General features: G+C 31.7%; 2 protein-coding genes across 3 annotated transcripts; one reads left to right on the forward strand and one right to left on the reverse strand.

Annotated features, from left to right (window-relative positions):
* Positions 1 to 4: 4 nt before the first annotated feature.
* LOC129807727 (uncharacterized) lies at positions 5 to 10,531 on the reverse strand. 2 transcript variants are annotated; one of them, XM_055857180.1, is made up of 5 exons: positions 10,302 to 10,531; positions 9,888 to 10,089; positions 5,217 to 5,308; positions 4,013 to 5,149; positions 5 to 515 (listed from the first exon to the last, which is right to left on the reverse strand). In XM_055857180.1, the coding sequence occupies exons 1-5, from the start codon at positions 10,351 to 10,353 to the stop codon at positions 199 to 201; spliced, it is 1,800 nt and encodes a 599-aa protein (XP_055713155.1). In that variant the 5' UTR covers positions 10,354 to 10,531; the 3' UTR covers positions 5 to 198. The 2 variants fall into 2 exon arrangements, with proteins under 2 accessions (XP_055713155.1, XP_055713154.1); XM_055857179.1 differs by having other exon boundaries at positions 9,888 to 10,113; positions 10,302 to 10,527.
* A 655-nt stretch (positions 10,532 to 11,186) lies between these two features.
* On the forward strand, positions 11,187 to 16,297 carry LOC129807732 (protein grindelwald). The gene is made up of 3 exons (XM_055857185.1): positions 11,187 to 11,710; positions 15,473 to 15,525; positions 15,612 to 16,297. The coding sequence occupies exons 1-3, from the start codon at positions 11,553 to 11,555 to the stop codon at positions 16,097 to 16,099; spliced, it is 699 nt and encodes a 232-aa protein (XP_055713160.1). The 5' UTR covers positions 11,187 to 11,552; the 3' UTR covers positions 16,100 to 16,297.
* The last annotated feature ends 413 nt before the right edge of the window (positions 16,298 to 16,710 follow it).

Below are 16,710 nucleotides of genomic sequence, written 5' to 3' on the forward strand. Positions count from 1 at the left end.
TCAATTTCTTTTCCAATACTTTTAATTTTAATATCTATAATTCGGAACAGGGAAAATGCTGTCGATACATTTAAAAAGGGTATCGTGAAGTATTCAAAGAGTGTTTTTTTTTGCCTTAATTTACTTAAATGTGTATAAAATAGATGTAAAAAAAAATCATCAAAAAAGAAGAGTGTATAAAATACTTGGAGTAAGAGATTACTGATGAGCACATTTATCTTTTGATTTCTTCTTCTTATTCTCCAGGGACGTGCTCCGGCGCGATCCCTGGATTGGCATATAAGGAGGCACTGGGCTGGAGCTATGATCCGAGAATTCAGACATCTCGGGTGGTGTCAGGGCACTTCCAGGAGTAGAATTTGAGCTGTGATGATATGTCGGATCGATAATTGTGGCAATATTCTCAATTCCTTCCGGTAGATGGGCTCTTGGAGCTGCCGGACGATTTATCGGTCCCCGGATGTCTAAATGATTGGGTCTAGCCGGTCCCTGATAGCTGTTGGCACTCGCTGATCCTATACAAAGTGTGTTGAATTAGTTCACAATGAATCACACATAATCTAATCTGCAATTTCACACCATTCATTGAGCAAGAATGGAAAGCAAATCAATCCAATTATACATTTTCTTGCACAGATTTATTTTACTGCTTGTTCTTCTTCTCTCTTTCTCTTTATGTGGTAATTTTCGTGCTACTTGAGAGAAAGTTTAACCGGCAACAAAGTGCAAGGTTGATTGGTACTAGAGTTGGGTCCATTGTTTACATTTTTGTGTCATTTTGTCAACAATTATGTCAAGAATAGAAAAAAAAGTACTCCCACGTAATATTGAGATTTTTATTCAATTCAATTCAATTACACTCTGTCCCGAAATTATGCACATTTTCGAGACCGAAAAAAACACATGAAACGGCTTTATGCATCGAGAAAATTTGCATATTCGCAGGGGCTTTCTTTTGAATAAATCGGCCGTAGAACGAATTTCGCCAATTTCGCACGGAGTAAAATCTGTCAAAACAAAAAGATTCAACCGTTTAACCCTTTAACGACGAGACACTTTTTACGGACCGAAAATCAACAATAAAAATTAAACCGATAAACAAAATTTGTGAAACGTTTCATATCTAACTTTGGAATGTTCAACAGAGTCTTATTCGGTACATTTTTTACCTCTACGAGCGATAGGGACAAAAATAGCCCAAGACTTTAAGTTACTTTTCTGACAATAACAATCAATAATAATTTTCAGTCTAATGAAAAATATTCAATATGAGTAATGCAGTTTTTATTCCCAAAAGGATTTAGCTTAAAAAAAATTGGAAGTATAAAAAATAATTAAAATAATTTTTCAATATGAGAATTTGAAAAATTGACATTTTTAAGTTTAAATATTTAGTATACAGCAAATAGCTGGAGACTGGCAAAAAATATCCTAGATTCGTTCAACCTTCTACTTTACAATTATGTACAGACATAAGAAAAAATAACTTTAGGTAATCAGGAAAAATTATTTTCTTTTTGGGACACCGGTGTTCCAATCGTCCTTAAAGGGTTAAAAGAAATTCATCAACAAACAGTATTCATTGGCCAGAGTTCTGCAACAAATTGTTAGAATATTTAAAATTTTTACCTTAATAAAAGAATTTTAAGTTTTATGCTGAAAAATAAGCACAATGTCTTCAAATTTCCCTCGTCACAAAATAGTATACATTCAGGCGTATTTCAAAAATGATTTCATAAATTGACGCCCCAAAGTAGGCAAAGTTGCATAATCGTGTGCGCATAATCTCGTCAGCTGTTCCCGAAATGCATAATGCCGGGACTAATGGCCTTGACAGACCTGAGGCAGGGGCCCATCAAGCCTAATAAAAAGTGAAGATATTTTTCCCTTTTCCTTGTAAAAATGTTGCAGATATTGCACCGCAACTTAAACAAATTTGCTCGTAGTTCTTGTATTATTTCGGCGAACATTATGAAATATATATTTTTAGATAGCTTTTAATGCACGATTTCAAAACATATCAGTCAATTCTCTTTAGGAAAAAACTTGCCAATAGTCTTCAGTGCCTCTATGTAAAAACGTATGGAAAAATGAAATTTCGAGAGGCCCCTGCCTGAGGATTAACCGAGAGACAGCTCAGCGTAATTATATTAGAAATAATGGTCAAACTACATTTCCATCATTTTCCACTAAGTCGTCTCTCGGCTTAAGTCGCAAGTGTGTCTAGGGCATTAGTGTATTTCGTTAATGTACGCATTTTCATTACAATTTATACACAAATTTTCCATTACCGTATTACCTTATCTCATACTCGGTGGCACTACGTGAAAATAATAAGAGAAAATTGAAGAAATAAAACTAAAATTCGACAAATGGTAAGCAAAAACTGTAGCAAAAAATCCTACAGTGTTTTTTGCTCACCGTTTATCTTATTTTCGTTTTATTTCTTCAATTTTCATATATTATTTTCTACTAGTACCAGAGTATGAGATAAGGTAATACGGTATTGGAAATTTTGCGTATGAATTGCAATGAAAATGTGTAAATTAACGAAATACGGTGAGCATTTCATGTCAATGTGATTATGCCACACACCAAATTTCTTACGAGTGGATGGAGTTAAGCTTTCAAAGCTTTCACAATAAGTTTATCCTAAAAAAAATTAGGTTACGGTACAAATTGAACCTTCTAAATGTAAAATTTATTACAAAAAGCCCAGGTAAACTGTGGCAAAGAAAATAAGATCCTTGATTTATAAGTCCTCCTCATCGAACTTAGTCAAATTCGGACAGCTTGCAAAGGCGGACGAATATTTCTTTTGTTTTACGAAATTCAATAAATTTTTAATTTTGTTAATTTATATAAATTGTGCAACCCTAACGAAACAAAAAAGCAGTTTTGAACAAGATTCTGGAGTAAAAAAACTTGACAGAGTTCAGGAACCTCAAGGGACATCGAGAAACTTGGTGTCCGATATTGTACACAAGGCAATATCTATATTTTTATTTAATTTTAAAATAATCAATATGATAATCTGCTTTTAAAGGTTTAATGTTCCAAATATCCCAGAAGAAGATGTAGGGGAAGGCTTTCAAGCTTTGTACACACTCTGACTTCGAACACTGCATATTTTCCCATAGTATTAAATTATGTTTAGGTTAAACTTCATTTAGAAATATGCGAAAAAATAATGTTTTTAATGTAGCCCCAGCTCAATCTAGCCCCACCTTCCCCTATGCAGATTTATAGGACATTTCGATTGAGAAAAATAAATATAAAATGTGCATTATGCATAGATAATTTTCATTGCTAAATATGATAATTTTTAACAATACAGTGCGAAAAGAAATTTTTAAAAGATACTTTGCTTTTGACTTAAAAAATTATGAAAATATTTCAAGGAAAATTGTTTTTTAATATTTTGCATTTTGCAAAAGGCGAAGAACAAAGTTAATTGTAGATCTCGAAAGCATATTATATTTTGTTTTACATTTTTTCGTATTTTGACAAATATTTATCGATTTACTCATTAAAATCTTTCTTTTATAATTTTATTTTTCAAAACCGTATTTGCAAAAATATTTAAAATGTTGTCTTAGATTAGATAAAAAATATTTAATCATTTAATTAATAATAATATTTAATCATATTTAATATTTAAAAATATTTAATATTTAAAATATTTAATTTTAATATTTAAAATATTTAATATTTTTGATAAAAAAAATATTTAAAATATTTTTAAATATTTTAAATAATGTTTTAATATTTAATTTTTAAATATAATTCAGTAATAAAATAAATATCATATTAGATAATATTAAAATTAATTTTGCATTTTTTTATTACTCTGCACTTTACATTTTTTTATTTTAAATATATGAAGATTTTTCTACAGTTAAATAAATTGAAAAAAAGGTAAGAAATTGCAGAAATTTAAAAAAAAATGTAGAAAATCAAAGTCTACAAGAAAATGTAATCAATTGGTGTAAACTAGAGTAATTCAACTGACCTGACATTGGAAATCCAAAGTGTTCATCTTGCTTCTTGGCTCCAGCCGTTTGTTTTTTCACATTGATGGACACCTTGACCTGGTCAGTATCATTTGAGGACGGCATCAACATATCAACTGGATTGGAGTAATTCTCGTCATTCAGAATGGAATTCCTCCCAAACTGATCATACGGCAATCCTCCAGAATTCCCTCTGCTCTCCTCAAAGTACTCCCGCCGATCTCTCTGATACTCCTGATGCATGTGATTGTTCTCAATGAAATCCACAGGATTAGCATAGGAATCCCCATCTGGCTCCAGCATTGGCTGTTTTTCTGAACCTCGAGCCTCTTCTTCTAGCTGTTGCTGCTGCTGTTGCTTCTTTAGTTTCGCTCTCTCCTTGGCCCTCTTGGCTTTTGCTCTTTCCCGATCCTGAAGCATTCTGGCTAATTCTTTGTCCTGTGCTTCCATTGCCACGATTCTATCGCGTTCTTCTTGGCTCATTTCACATGTCAGTTGTTCCTGAAGTTGCCTCGCCAACTCTTCATCTTTGCGTTCTTGTTTGGCTCGACGATCAATCTCCTGGATTTCTTCTGGAGGCAATCCCAGATCTCTCAGTGTCTCAATGGGATCATCTTGGGAATCCAGGAAGGCTTCATTGGAAGCTCCAGCACAGCCGGCAGTGTTCCCCATGAGATAGTCAAATTTTGCAGGTGAGAGCTTTTGGAAGTTGCAATTGGCCTCGAGATCATCCTCCTGGACGTAGTTCTTGTGGGAGTGTTTATTGAGATTCTGCTCGAAGGCATCAAAACTCTTCTCGCGGACATGAACATTTTCTCGACGGGGCAAAAGGGGCGCCAAAATTTTTTCTGGCGTGTGAGATTGCAAATTGAGCGGAGTATCATCGAGAGATGGTAGCTTCCGCTGGGAAAAATTATTGTCAGAATTTTCTTCATAAGATCGAGCATTGTAGACAGTGTCATATGTAAAATTCTGCCCAGACGTCGATGGTCGTGGTAGATCTAATTGAGCATAATTCAATTGAGCATTTGACGACATTGGAGCATCAATTGGTGGAGTATGCTGAATGATATTTGGTCGCTGAGTCTTTGCATTCCGCGGTGGAATTGGCAATTCATTTTTCAGAAGAGGCGGAGCTAAAAATCCCACGGGAAAAATTCATAAAAAAAAGATCCTTCCCTAAAAAAAAACTAATCTTCTAACCTTCGCTCACAAGACGCCTCCTCTCCATATCAACACCCCCTTTCTCCAACTTCCTCGCCAATTCCCTCGCAATTCTTGCATCTGCCTCTTCCCTGCAATACAGATAATATTCCCCATGATCTCACACAATATTTCAGTTATAATCCATGCTCAGAAATTCGCTGAGGGAGCAAAAGAGTCAAGTGTGTTGTGATAAATGGTCAGTATTTCACTGACTCAGACAACGCCGGTCAGAAACAGCATGTTCTGCATTCTTGTCTTCCGCGTCATTTTGCGCAATTTATTTACTTCTTGTTCACTTCTGCAGAATGGCCTTTAATTGTCTCAAGCATAAAATGTTTCACAATAAAATTTCCAAAGAAAGACACACATGGACATTTTATGAACTTTCCAATTTACAATCATATAAATCGTTAGATTTATTGAAAATAGAGAAATTTGCATTTAAATTCGCAATAATGTTGATTGATTTGTGAACATTTTGTCGCATAGAAAATCAAGTTTCAAATAACACACTTACTAAGGCTACATTGGGTAATTTATGCATAAAAATTACACTTGTAAAATTACACAGAACTATTATTAAATTGAAAACGTAATCTGTTTGTTTTATTATGATCTTTAAGTAAAATTGTAAAAAGTAAATTTAAGTTTTATGGAATGCATATTTTTTACACAAAGATTGCAAAATTACACAATTTCATTGTATATACTTAAAATTTATACCAATGTATAAATACTCAAGAACACGTTGAAATTTGTGTAAATTCGCAACGATAAGTTATGCAAAAAACGAGCTCAAAATATTATATAATTCAATTTCAATAATTTCTTGTTTATTTTTTCAATTTTTTTTTAAAGAAGGTCGTTGGGAAAATTATGGCAAAAGTGTCGTGAAAAATCAAATTTGCCAAGTAAAGAATAAAATTTCGTCTGTAATGCTTCTGCACTGAGAAAAAAAGAGGCTACGATTAACTTTTTTTCGTCATAACTTTAACACTTTTCGGGTGTAAAAATATATCAACATTTTTAATGTTAATTTTACACCTTTTGAAGGTAAAATCAATATGAAAAAAGAGTAACTTTAACCCATAATACACCTAAAAAGGGTAATATTTATACCGATTTCGTATCAATACAATACTGCAGGGTAAAATTAACATTTCCGGAATGTTATTTTGACTTTTTCGGATTTCTCTCTCAGCGTGGCAGACTATAGATCAGGAAATTTTCATGAAATCAAGATCCACACCCTTGTTTTAATCAAGTCTTCAAAAATATTATATTTATATTTTTTAAAGCATTACAAACTCAATTTAAATTTGAGTGCGAAAGAGTGAAATGATTTTTTCTTGGATATAATTTATATCAATTACTCAGACTTATTTATTTTTCAAGTATCCTGTCTTTTCTATGAATTATTTAACTTCTTTCTTCTCAGAATTTTGATAAAGCTGGTTAGTAATAGCTCCGCCACACGTTTAAGATCAGAAAAATTTCATGAATTCGAAATTTGCGTTCCTTTCTTTTCTACATGTTTTAAAATTGTCTATTTCATTCCGTTTCACTCTTCTTCTCCTTCTTCTTTTGAAAATCACAACAAGTTTAATTTATTTACAGTAGATTCTATCTCAATTGGGCATTTGGGGAGAAATGTCATCCGGTTTATCGATAAATTTGGGCGTCAAAGCCTTTGTAAAATCCACAAAAAGCGCTCAATTATAAAGAATCACAATAAAATAGGAAGAACTGCAGCGAATTTGAGCAAATTAGCTTTATAATTAAACGTGAAAATTGTCAACAAAATTTTTCGCCCGATTTAAAAAGAGCCGATTGAGCGAGAGTCTACTGTAAATCAAATTTTGAGTACGAAAGAATGAGATAGACATATATAAAATGTTTGAGAAAGAAAAAATATGAATTTTGATTTCAAGAAAATTACCTGTTTCATAGGGCGTCTTGGAGGTTTAAAAATCAAATTTGATCAGTGTGATATAAACAAGTGCAATACAAACAGTAACATAAATCGATTTATGATCGGTTTTTTGGTTTCGGCATATCTTTAAAAACAGTAAAATTTTATTATTTAAAAGATTGAAGATCATTGTTGAAATTGAAAATTGAACTTGAAATTGAAAATTATTGATCATTCTCAAACATTTTGCATACGTCTATTCCACTCTTCTTTTTTTTTAAATGTTATAACAAGTTCAATTTGGTTCGAAACAATTTTAGTGCGATAGAATGAAATAGCGGTATGTAAAACGTTTGAAAGATATGTGAATTTTGATTTCATGAAATTTTCTTGATCTAAAAGATGTTCCGGAGGTATAACTGACCAAATGTTTTGCATAATCCAAAATTTGTAGTGATATTCAAAAAAGAAGAAGAGTACAAAAGAGTGGGATAGATATATGCAACGCATTTGAGAAAGAAAGGATACGAATTTCGATTTTATTAAATTTTCCTAATCTAAAATGTGTAGCGGAAAAAACTCTATGGTTCGAACAACACGATAGGACCACTTTCATTTAATTTAAATTAAAGAATGTAGTCTATAAATGGAAAAAGTTTAAATAAAGCCATATTTAAAAACCGTAAATGTCAGTTTTCCAATTTTTTTGGCAGAACTAAATTTCACTATAGACGTATTCTGGGTAAAATTGAAACCTCTAGCGGCCAAAACAACCCTTATTCTACGATTCTAAAAATTTGAAGATTTCTTCTTCAGAATTATATCAACAAATTGGAAAAAATACAAAAGTTAAAAAATATAAGATTGGTAAAATGATTCTTTTATTTTAGCCGCCACTGTATTTCTGAAAAAATCTAAATAAATGTTTAACAATAAATTGACAAAAAAAAAGTTTTCATCTCTAAAGATCTCTACAAAATGAGAGCAATTTTCATAAGAATTGCTTCCATGTGAAAAAGTCTTAAAACTTTTTCTTCAATTTCTTCAAATGGATTCTCCAGTTGTCTCCTTTTGTCGTAAGTGACATGAGTCTGATACGTCAATTTCATAAGTGTATTAATCAGGGATGGCCTCATAGAAATTTTATTTCAAGAGTGAAACATTTATTAATCAAATGTTCGATATCCGTTACAATATTTTATGTTAAATTGCTAAACAAATTATTCATCAATAATGTCAAATATACTAAGTCCCGGTATTATGCACATTTTCGGGACCGAAAAAAAATGCGCGAAATAGCATTACGCATCAAGAAAACTTGCATACCTGCAGGGGCTTTCCTTTAAATAAATCTGCCGTTAGAACGAATTTCTCGGGGTATGCGAAATTTGTTTCGATGAATATTATAAAAAAATTAAAATGAAGTAAACAATAATACATTTTTTCATGAGATTTTTTAAAATTAATTTTTGATCGTTTTAATTTTTACTCGTACTCTAAATATTTTTTTTTATTATTACAAATATATTCAAGTTATTTATCTTTCAAAAATAACAGAGCTAACGAGTAAACTAGTCGTCTAGAAAATTTTGTGCTTTTTTACCTTTAAGGACGATTGGGTCATATGTGACCCATATTTTTCCAGGACTCCTAGGGATGGGAAAATTTCTTTTTAACCATAAATCTCTTATTTAAGCTAAAATATCGAGGGAAACTTGATTTCATTGAATTTCGCTCAGCGGAAAGCTTATCGTCCTTAAAGGGTTAATAAAAGAAATTAAAGTCTTATTCTGAAAAAGAAGCACAGTGTTTTTAAATATCCCGCATCGCAAAATAGTATACATTTTAGGCGTATTTCAAAAATGATTTTATAAATTGACTCTCAATTGTAGGCAAACTTGCATAATTGTATGTGCATAATTTCGTTAGATGCATAATGCCGGGACAGAGTGTATGGGCATTATTTTCTGTAGTATATAGAGACCATAAAAAACGGGACATTACTTCAAAGAAGTTCTGTATAAAATTGATTAAATAATCGCACAAAAATTATAGGAATTGCAAGATTATAAAAGCTTAAATATGCAAAAATCCTTTCCCCATTCTGTTATAAAATTTAAAAATTATCTTTAAAAGTATTAAATTTCTTTTATCCATTTAAAAATCAGCACTTTGCTACAGTTATCGAATGCAAAAGCTGCAAAAGTTCAACGATCAAAATATGTTTGGCCTCATTAAATATTCGATCCATGTGAATTCATCTTCACAAGGCATGAACCACTTGTAATAAAATATTAATAAATAAATTAAATATTAACTGAAATTTCTAAAATAATTTTCTGATTTTCCTCAAAAACATTTCCGTAGAAAACTTCAACTCAGGAGTATTTTTCTAAAAGCCAAAAGAAGTCTTACTCAACATTCTTTTATGTAGATATTTTTCAAGGTCTTCTGCATAATTTATCCATTTATTTAATGACCCAGAAAGATTTATTTTGTTTCTAGTGCTTATCTATTGTGGAGGAATATTTGCTCAAGAAAGTGTTCCAATAGTCAATTAAATAGATTACATTTTTTCGGGGAATCAAAAAAACTGTGTAAGAAATCGTGTGGAGAGTTTTGATAAGAATTTGTGTGATAAGAAATTTTGAATGTTGTTGGGAAATAAAGTTAGAAAAAACGAACTCGGAAGAGAGTGTTATGGGAATTTTTCTTGTTTGGTTCAGGAGAAGAACAAAGACTTAGAATGGACTTACTGCTCATTTATCATCTGATGATAGACAGCTGCTTGGCGTTCAGCATATTCCTTTTCCTTGATCTGCTCATGGAGAGCAGTAGGATAGTCCTGACGAACTAGGGCATTCCGGAAGCGATTGCCCTTGTAGTGTTCATTGATTTCCTGCGACTGAAGCTGATAGGCCAGAGCCCCATCTTCCCGGACCAGCCACTCTTTGCAGACTTTGGGAGCAGAAAAAGAAGACACTATATTTTTGAATGACACGTAGGAAAATGGGACAGAGAAATTTTTTTTATATATGGAAATAATATTTGCAAGTGTTAGTCATATATAATTATGGGAAAATAATTGAAGAGAGTGATTAAATGTTCTACTTTTTGATTTAAATACCTTCCACGGAGACAAGAGACTCCGGGAAGGTGAAAAATCTCACCTGCATTCACTCGTCCACTTTTTGGCAGATTATCCTTCGTCAGTTCTGTCATGTTTACACAGATTTTATTTGATTTAATTAATCCTGTTCCTGAACTACATCACAAATTTGCATTTTGACACGGTGGATCAAGAAAATCCAATATTTCTGTCGCACAAAAGAACAAAACACATAAACTATGGAGAGCTATGTTGCACTGCTGAAGTTTTTACTAAAATAAAATGCTGCATATATTCAAAATTATTTGTTATACACTGTAAATAAAATGAGATACTAACCATTGGGAACACACTGTAAAAATCTGGTTTAGTGCGAGATGATCAAAAATATCAACCCCATTCCCCATTCCTTAAAAAATATTTTTAAGAAATCAAAAATCTCCAACAGGATCCACAGGATCCATTAAATTCAAAATCAAGAAATACCACTTTAAAGATTTAGAATTTCATAGTTTTGTGCAGAAGAATTGGGGAATTGAGAACAGTTTTTCCCCTTCCACCAGGTGCAACAGGTAAATTCCGTGGCTCTCAGGTAAGAAAAAGGTATTGTGGAATGCCACGCAAAGAGGTGTTGGAGAATCAGTGTCGAACTGGATACCCATTCAAATTATTCTTCTAAGATTCTTGCTAAATCCACCTTAAACCTCATACTAAACTCCAAGGAGTTCCCATCAGTAATCCTAAATCCTCAATTTAAATTTAAATTCCTAGAACGTTTAACGTCCATTAAAAAAAACATTCCCTAAAAATCCCCAATTTGCTTCTGTTTTCAGATGTTAAAAATACAATACTCAGGTGTAATAGTTTTAATACATATCTATCGAATAACGTTACCTCCACTGGAGGAGAGGAGAGTAGGGTGATCTCAGTCTGCAACAAAACCTACCATGAAGATCATCTCCTCCTATTTTTCTTCTAAAAGCAAATATTTACAAATAAAATAGCACAGTGGTGATCATATCAATTAATTCAGATACTTAAACCAGTTTCATCTCAATGATAGTGACTGGAGAAAATTCACAATTCTCTCCTAAAACACCTGCAAAGATGAATCATCTTCACTCTCACGCGAGAAACGTCTAATTCGGACAAGTTTTAGTGGCAATTTGAACGTAAAAACAAATTAAAAAGTGAAAAAAATATCTGTGATTTATGACTCAAACAGGAGCTTTTTAATTAAGCGGAAAATTGTGTCCAATTGTGACTGTGTCCAAGATAAAAGTCAAGGTTTTACGAGAGAAAATCGTCAGAAATGGTAGACATGCTGATCCCTCTGCTGGTCATGAGCATTGTTGGTGCATCGGAGGCTAATCTGGACATCATTGGTCCACCTTGTGGAAAGATTTTCTGTGGGATCAATGAATACTGCAAAGAAGGGGTTCTACAGTGTCACAGTTGCGAACCAATTTGGTGAGAAAATTTATGATGCATACATAGGGTAAGTGTGCCGAATTCCGGTCAGCTTGCAATTTCGGCCACAATTTTTGTTCCTCGAATTTCAATGAAGTTTTAGTTTTTGCATTCTCTAAAGTTTATACAATGCAAAAGAATAACAAAAAATATCGCTTCGACGAGCAAGATGATCTGAAAAAGGCATTGGAAGAATTCCGGAAGGGCAAGGAACTATGAGAATGAAAGTGGCCGAAATAGGCCACCAATGCTATGTCAACATTTTTATTCATTTTAAAAAGTATTAGAAATGATTTTAGAGAAAACAAAGACGATAGACTGTCTACAAGGTTTCAAGGAACACTCCTTATAAAAAGATAATAAATAAATTCAATTTATATTAAAAATATTACATTTAAAACTTGAGACTTTAGCGCTTGCATGCAACTATGCCGAAATTTGGCACACTTACCCTATTAAAGTCTTGAACTCTTCAGTGAACGATCGATTTTCGGGACTGCACCCTATGCAGCAAGCCAATATCCCACTTTTTTTGATCAAAAATATCTTAACTCTGATATTAATCGAGCTCCTACAAAAAATATCCTAAATTTGGATATCATTAGTTTGTAATCATCCGCAAGAATCGGATTTTTATCGATTTTAATTAGTCAAAAAATTGTTTTTCTACTGTCATTAAATAAAAAAAATATTAACTATTAAAAATTGATTAGCATTCTTTTTTATACAATATCTAATAAAGCTTTTCCAGTAACCATAAGTTGACATTGGACACTAATAAATTTCACTTCTTAATTCGTAATTCGAAACTGACTTTTTATTTTTGTGCTTTTAAGAAAATAATATTTCAAAAAGCATTGAAATAAAAGTATACAGTAAATAAATAAATTTAGAAATGAAAGCAGGGGATAACAAGGCATGCTAGTCAAAGTTTAATGACTGTCGATCAGCTGATCATGAAGACAGATCGGCACCGCTCTGCCGATATGCCGATCTGTCATTCACGGTTCACTCACTGACATTAATTATTCATTTTTATTCTGACTAAAAGGAATAAAAAAAATTAAATTCGTGAATATTGTACTATTTTATTATCATCGCTGTCGTACACTAATTGACTATAGTTTTTGACAGTATTTAATGCATAAACTATTATAATTAGAAAACACGTTGGGACTGACTAAAGTATGATTTTAAACTAAAATACTTAATTATTCAGTGAGTATGATATACATACCTAAATGTTATAGTAATTTTTTTCAATTATAAAAGCAATAAATAATCATAGATGTAAAAGCAAATGCTGAAGAAAGCGATTTCCCTACAAGTATTTTAGAGGATAAACTGGTTAAATTACTCCATTTCAGTAACCTTTAGTTTTCTTCAACCACTATGTTTGTATTTCTTATTGACAATTTAAAATATTTTACTACTATTTGTATGGATTAATTAAATTCTGGCCAGTTCGTTTTCAGAGATATTCTTAAAACTTAATCTAAATTCAAAGAATATTTTGTGCATATTTCTTAAAAATATTCGCACTATTCCGATGTTCTATAGTAGTAACATTAATTTTACAAATCCGACCGAAAACGCACAAGATTGTTTGATATCTTAACCACACAGTATTTTATTTACAAGACTTTCAATTTGACTAATTTGAGTCTTTTGAAAAATAGGCAAAAGTTAATATGAATTATGTTTTTCTTTTAATTTTTCTGGATAAATTTCGGTTTACAGTTAATTTAAACTAATTCATAAATCGTTTAAAAACTATACCAAAATCGAATAGAGAAAATTAAATAAAAATAACCAGAATAAATGCCCAGTAGCAAGTTTTTTACCGATTTATTACTATTGGTATTATTTTTTATTATTGGTATATTTAGTGGCGTTTAGAGCTTTATTAAATATTTAACAAAAAATAAAATCCAATTTTGGTTGAGGTATGGCCAAGTTCATTTTTTAATTTAAAAACTCTGATTAGTGGATTTTTCCGACCATAATTTTGCATAAGCGAATAAATAAATGAATAAATTATTATCGTTATTTTACAAATGCAATAATAGTTGTTATTGATCCAACACACCTTTTAGATCGGGAAAATTTCTTGAAATCAAAATATACACCCTTTATTTTTCAACATTTTTGTATATACAAAATTCATTCATTCAGAAATATTCCATTCTTTCGCACTCTAAAATTCTGTTAAGCTAAATTTAATTTGTTATGATGTTTAAAAGAAGAAGAAGAGTGCAAAAAAGCGGGATAGACATATGCAAATCTTTTGAGAAAGAAAGAGATGCTAATTTCGACTTTACGAAGTTTTCCTGAACTAAAAAGTGTGCCGAAGTCATTAGAACGAATTTAGTGAAGTTGAAATTTACGAGACTTTTACATTAAATTAAATCTTAACCTAAAGAGGGAGTAATAAACTAAATTGAAAAAAAAATAGAATACTCTATTCTTCTTCCATTGAGTTCGTTTAACGAAATGCAACAAAGGCTTCAATTCTGAGACCAAGATCAAGATCAAAATTTCAATCTGTCAAATGTTTCCAAGTTCAAGATTTCATATTCTGACGCGAAACATTAATGGAACTTAAAATGTTTTAGCTAAGAACCAAGATTTTCCACATTTAACGACACGTCACTTCTGACAAATATCTTCATTTCTTTGTCGAATTTGTTAAAATTTCGCCTTATATTTAGAAAAATTAATTATATGTTGTATTAAATAACATAATACAGTCCATAATCGGGAATAAAAGAAGTGCAAACAAAACTTGTGACATGTGATAAACCCTAAAATGCTTATTCAAGATGTGATTCTTTTGTAGGTATTTTCAGGATGTTGTACTTCGAAACGTATACATCTAGAAATATGTACCATTGCGATTAAATTACAAGATCAAATATAGCATTTTTCATAGTCATTTTTTTTGTATCATCTCATAGAAATATTCCTCATCAAAAACAATTTCCGCATGAAACTCTTAAAATTGTTAGTATCTTGAAAATTCCAATCAACAAGAAATTTTACTTGAAATCTTGAAATATTGGTTCCAGAATTTCAAATCTTGATATCCACACGGTTTGTGTCTTGCATTTCAAGATTCCAAGACATTTAACAGATTTGACATCTTGATCTTGATTTTTTGATTTCAGAATACCAAAATCCTCGAAATTTTCTTGATCTTGATCTTGATCTCGGTCTCAGAATTGAGGCCATTGTTTGTATAATTTCTGTGATTTGGAAAATGATCTATTTAATCAATTAATCCGTATATAATCTACAAAATATTTTTGAGGGAAGATTTGAAAAGCGTTAAAAAAAATCTGTATTTTTAGAACTATAGAAATCATACAAATAATGGCTTCAATTCTAAGACCAAGATCGAGATCAAGCTAAGACACTTTAAGTTCCATAAATGCTTCGCGTCAGAATACGAAATCTTGATTTTGGAAATATTTGACAGCTTGAAATTTTGATCTTGATTTTGGTCTCAGAATTGAGGCCAATGTTCGATTTTTTAACGCTTTACAAATCATCTCTCAAAAATATTTTTATTAGATCACTTTCTGTACATTGTTAATTAAAAGCAGATATTTATTATTTAGAATTATTATTTATTATTACTTGAGTAATGATCAATTTTGAATAACTTACCAACTCGTTGGCAGATCAAAAAATCACTTATTAGAAATTACGCAACTTTAATTCAAATCTTGAAACTTATTTTAAAATATTTATATTTTCCAGCAATCCGTCTTCTCACAATGCTGATCAAATGGAGTGCCATAAGAGCTGCCAGAGTAAGTATAAAACATCCCACTGACTAATTCATCAAATTGCTTGAATATTTAATTAACATCGAAATAATATTTGCGAATTTTTGCAGAATACATCTACAGAAAGTTGTACGATAAGATGAATCATCTGTCGGGTGAATTTCAACAGCTGGAGAATCGTCAGACTGTAATCTTGATCATTACTCTCGTACTTTTGATCCTGTTCTTGATTGTCCATGGACTTCACTTCTTGCGATGGCTCCACAGAAGAGGATATTTCAGTTTAAAATGTGTGAGATTCTTCAAATCCAAGTCCATGAAGCAGAAACAGTGTCCAGTAGTTGATCTCACACATGCCAATCCTAACACTCAAAGTCCAAAGCTTCACATTCGAACGGATTTGGCCAGGAATTCTGCAAGTTCAAAGAGGGACTCGACTATCTTTTCAGTCGATGGGTCAACCATTCAGACGGTTAGTACTCCGGTGAGTACGAGATACCCTGCTGAAGATTCAACGCTTGACTACTCCTACGACAACAGAGGAATGACCGTGACGCCCGTTGCAGACAAGCCGCGTGGGCCGGAAACAAATTTTTAGAAAAGAGAAAATGTACTCAAAAAATGCTTTCTATTTTCAGAAAAATCTTTGTCACATCACAAAATTTGTTAGTCATACAATTTTAATCTAAGGGAAAGGTACTGAGTAGCACAATTTTGAGCTACGCTTTTAGGATCTATCTTAGATATATTTTTGCTTTAAGGCTTGTAAATATACTTTGGAGAAAAGTGCAGACAATCAAAGGTTGTTTCCGTAAACTCAATACCGTCCTCCTAATTCAGTTTTTACGAGGATTAGGTATTTTATTCTACTCACCGATAAAATAGTCAATATCACAATTAGGTAATTTTTATATATTTTGTTTAACTAGTTAATTTTGGATATAGTGCAATTAAGAGTTATATTAATTACTTAATCCTAAAGGGGAACATGGAGCGGGCAGTTTCATACAGTTCTACGACTTTTATGAGCATTCAAATAAATAAATGAGCTCTATGACTATTTCTGTAACTATCTTTGGATATCAATAGAATTTCCCAAGAAAAATAAATTTCCTGCCGTGTAAATGTATGAAAGAACCCCATCAGCAGTGTAATACATTTCCGTCCCGCAGAGCATTTAAAAAAAAAGTATTGTAGAAATATTTGGCA

This window comes from Phlebotomus papatasi, chromosome 3 (genome assembly GCF_024763615.1).
Source record: "Phlebotomus papatasi isolate M1 chromosome 3, Ppap_2.1, whole genome shotgun sequence".
Taxonomy (NCBI): domain Eukaryota; kingdom Metazoa; phylum Arthropoda; class Insecta; order Diptera; family Psychodidae; genus Phlebotomus; species Phlebotomus papatasi.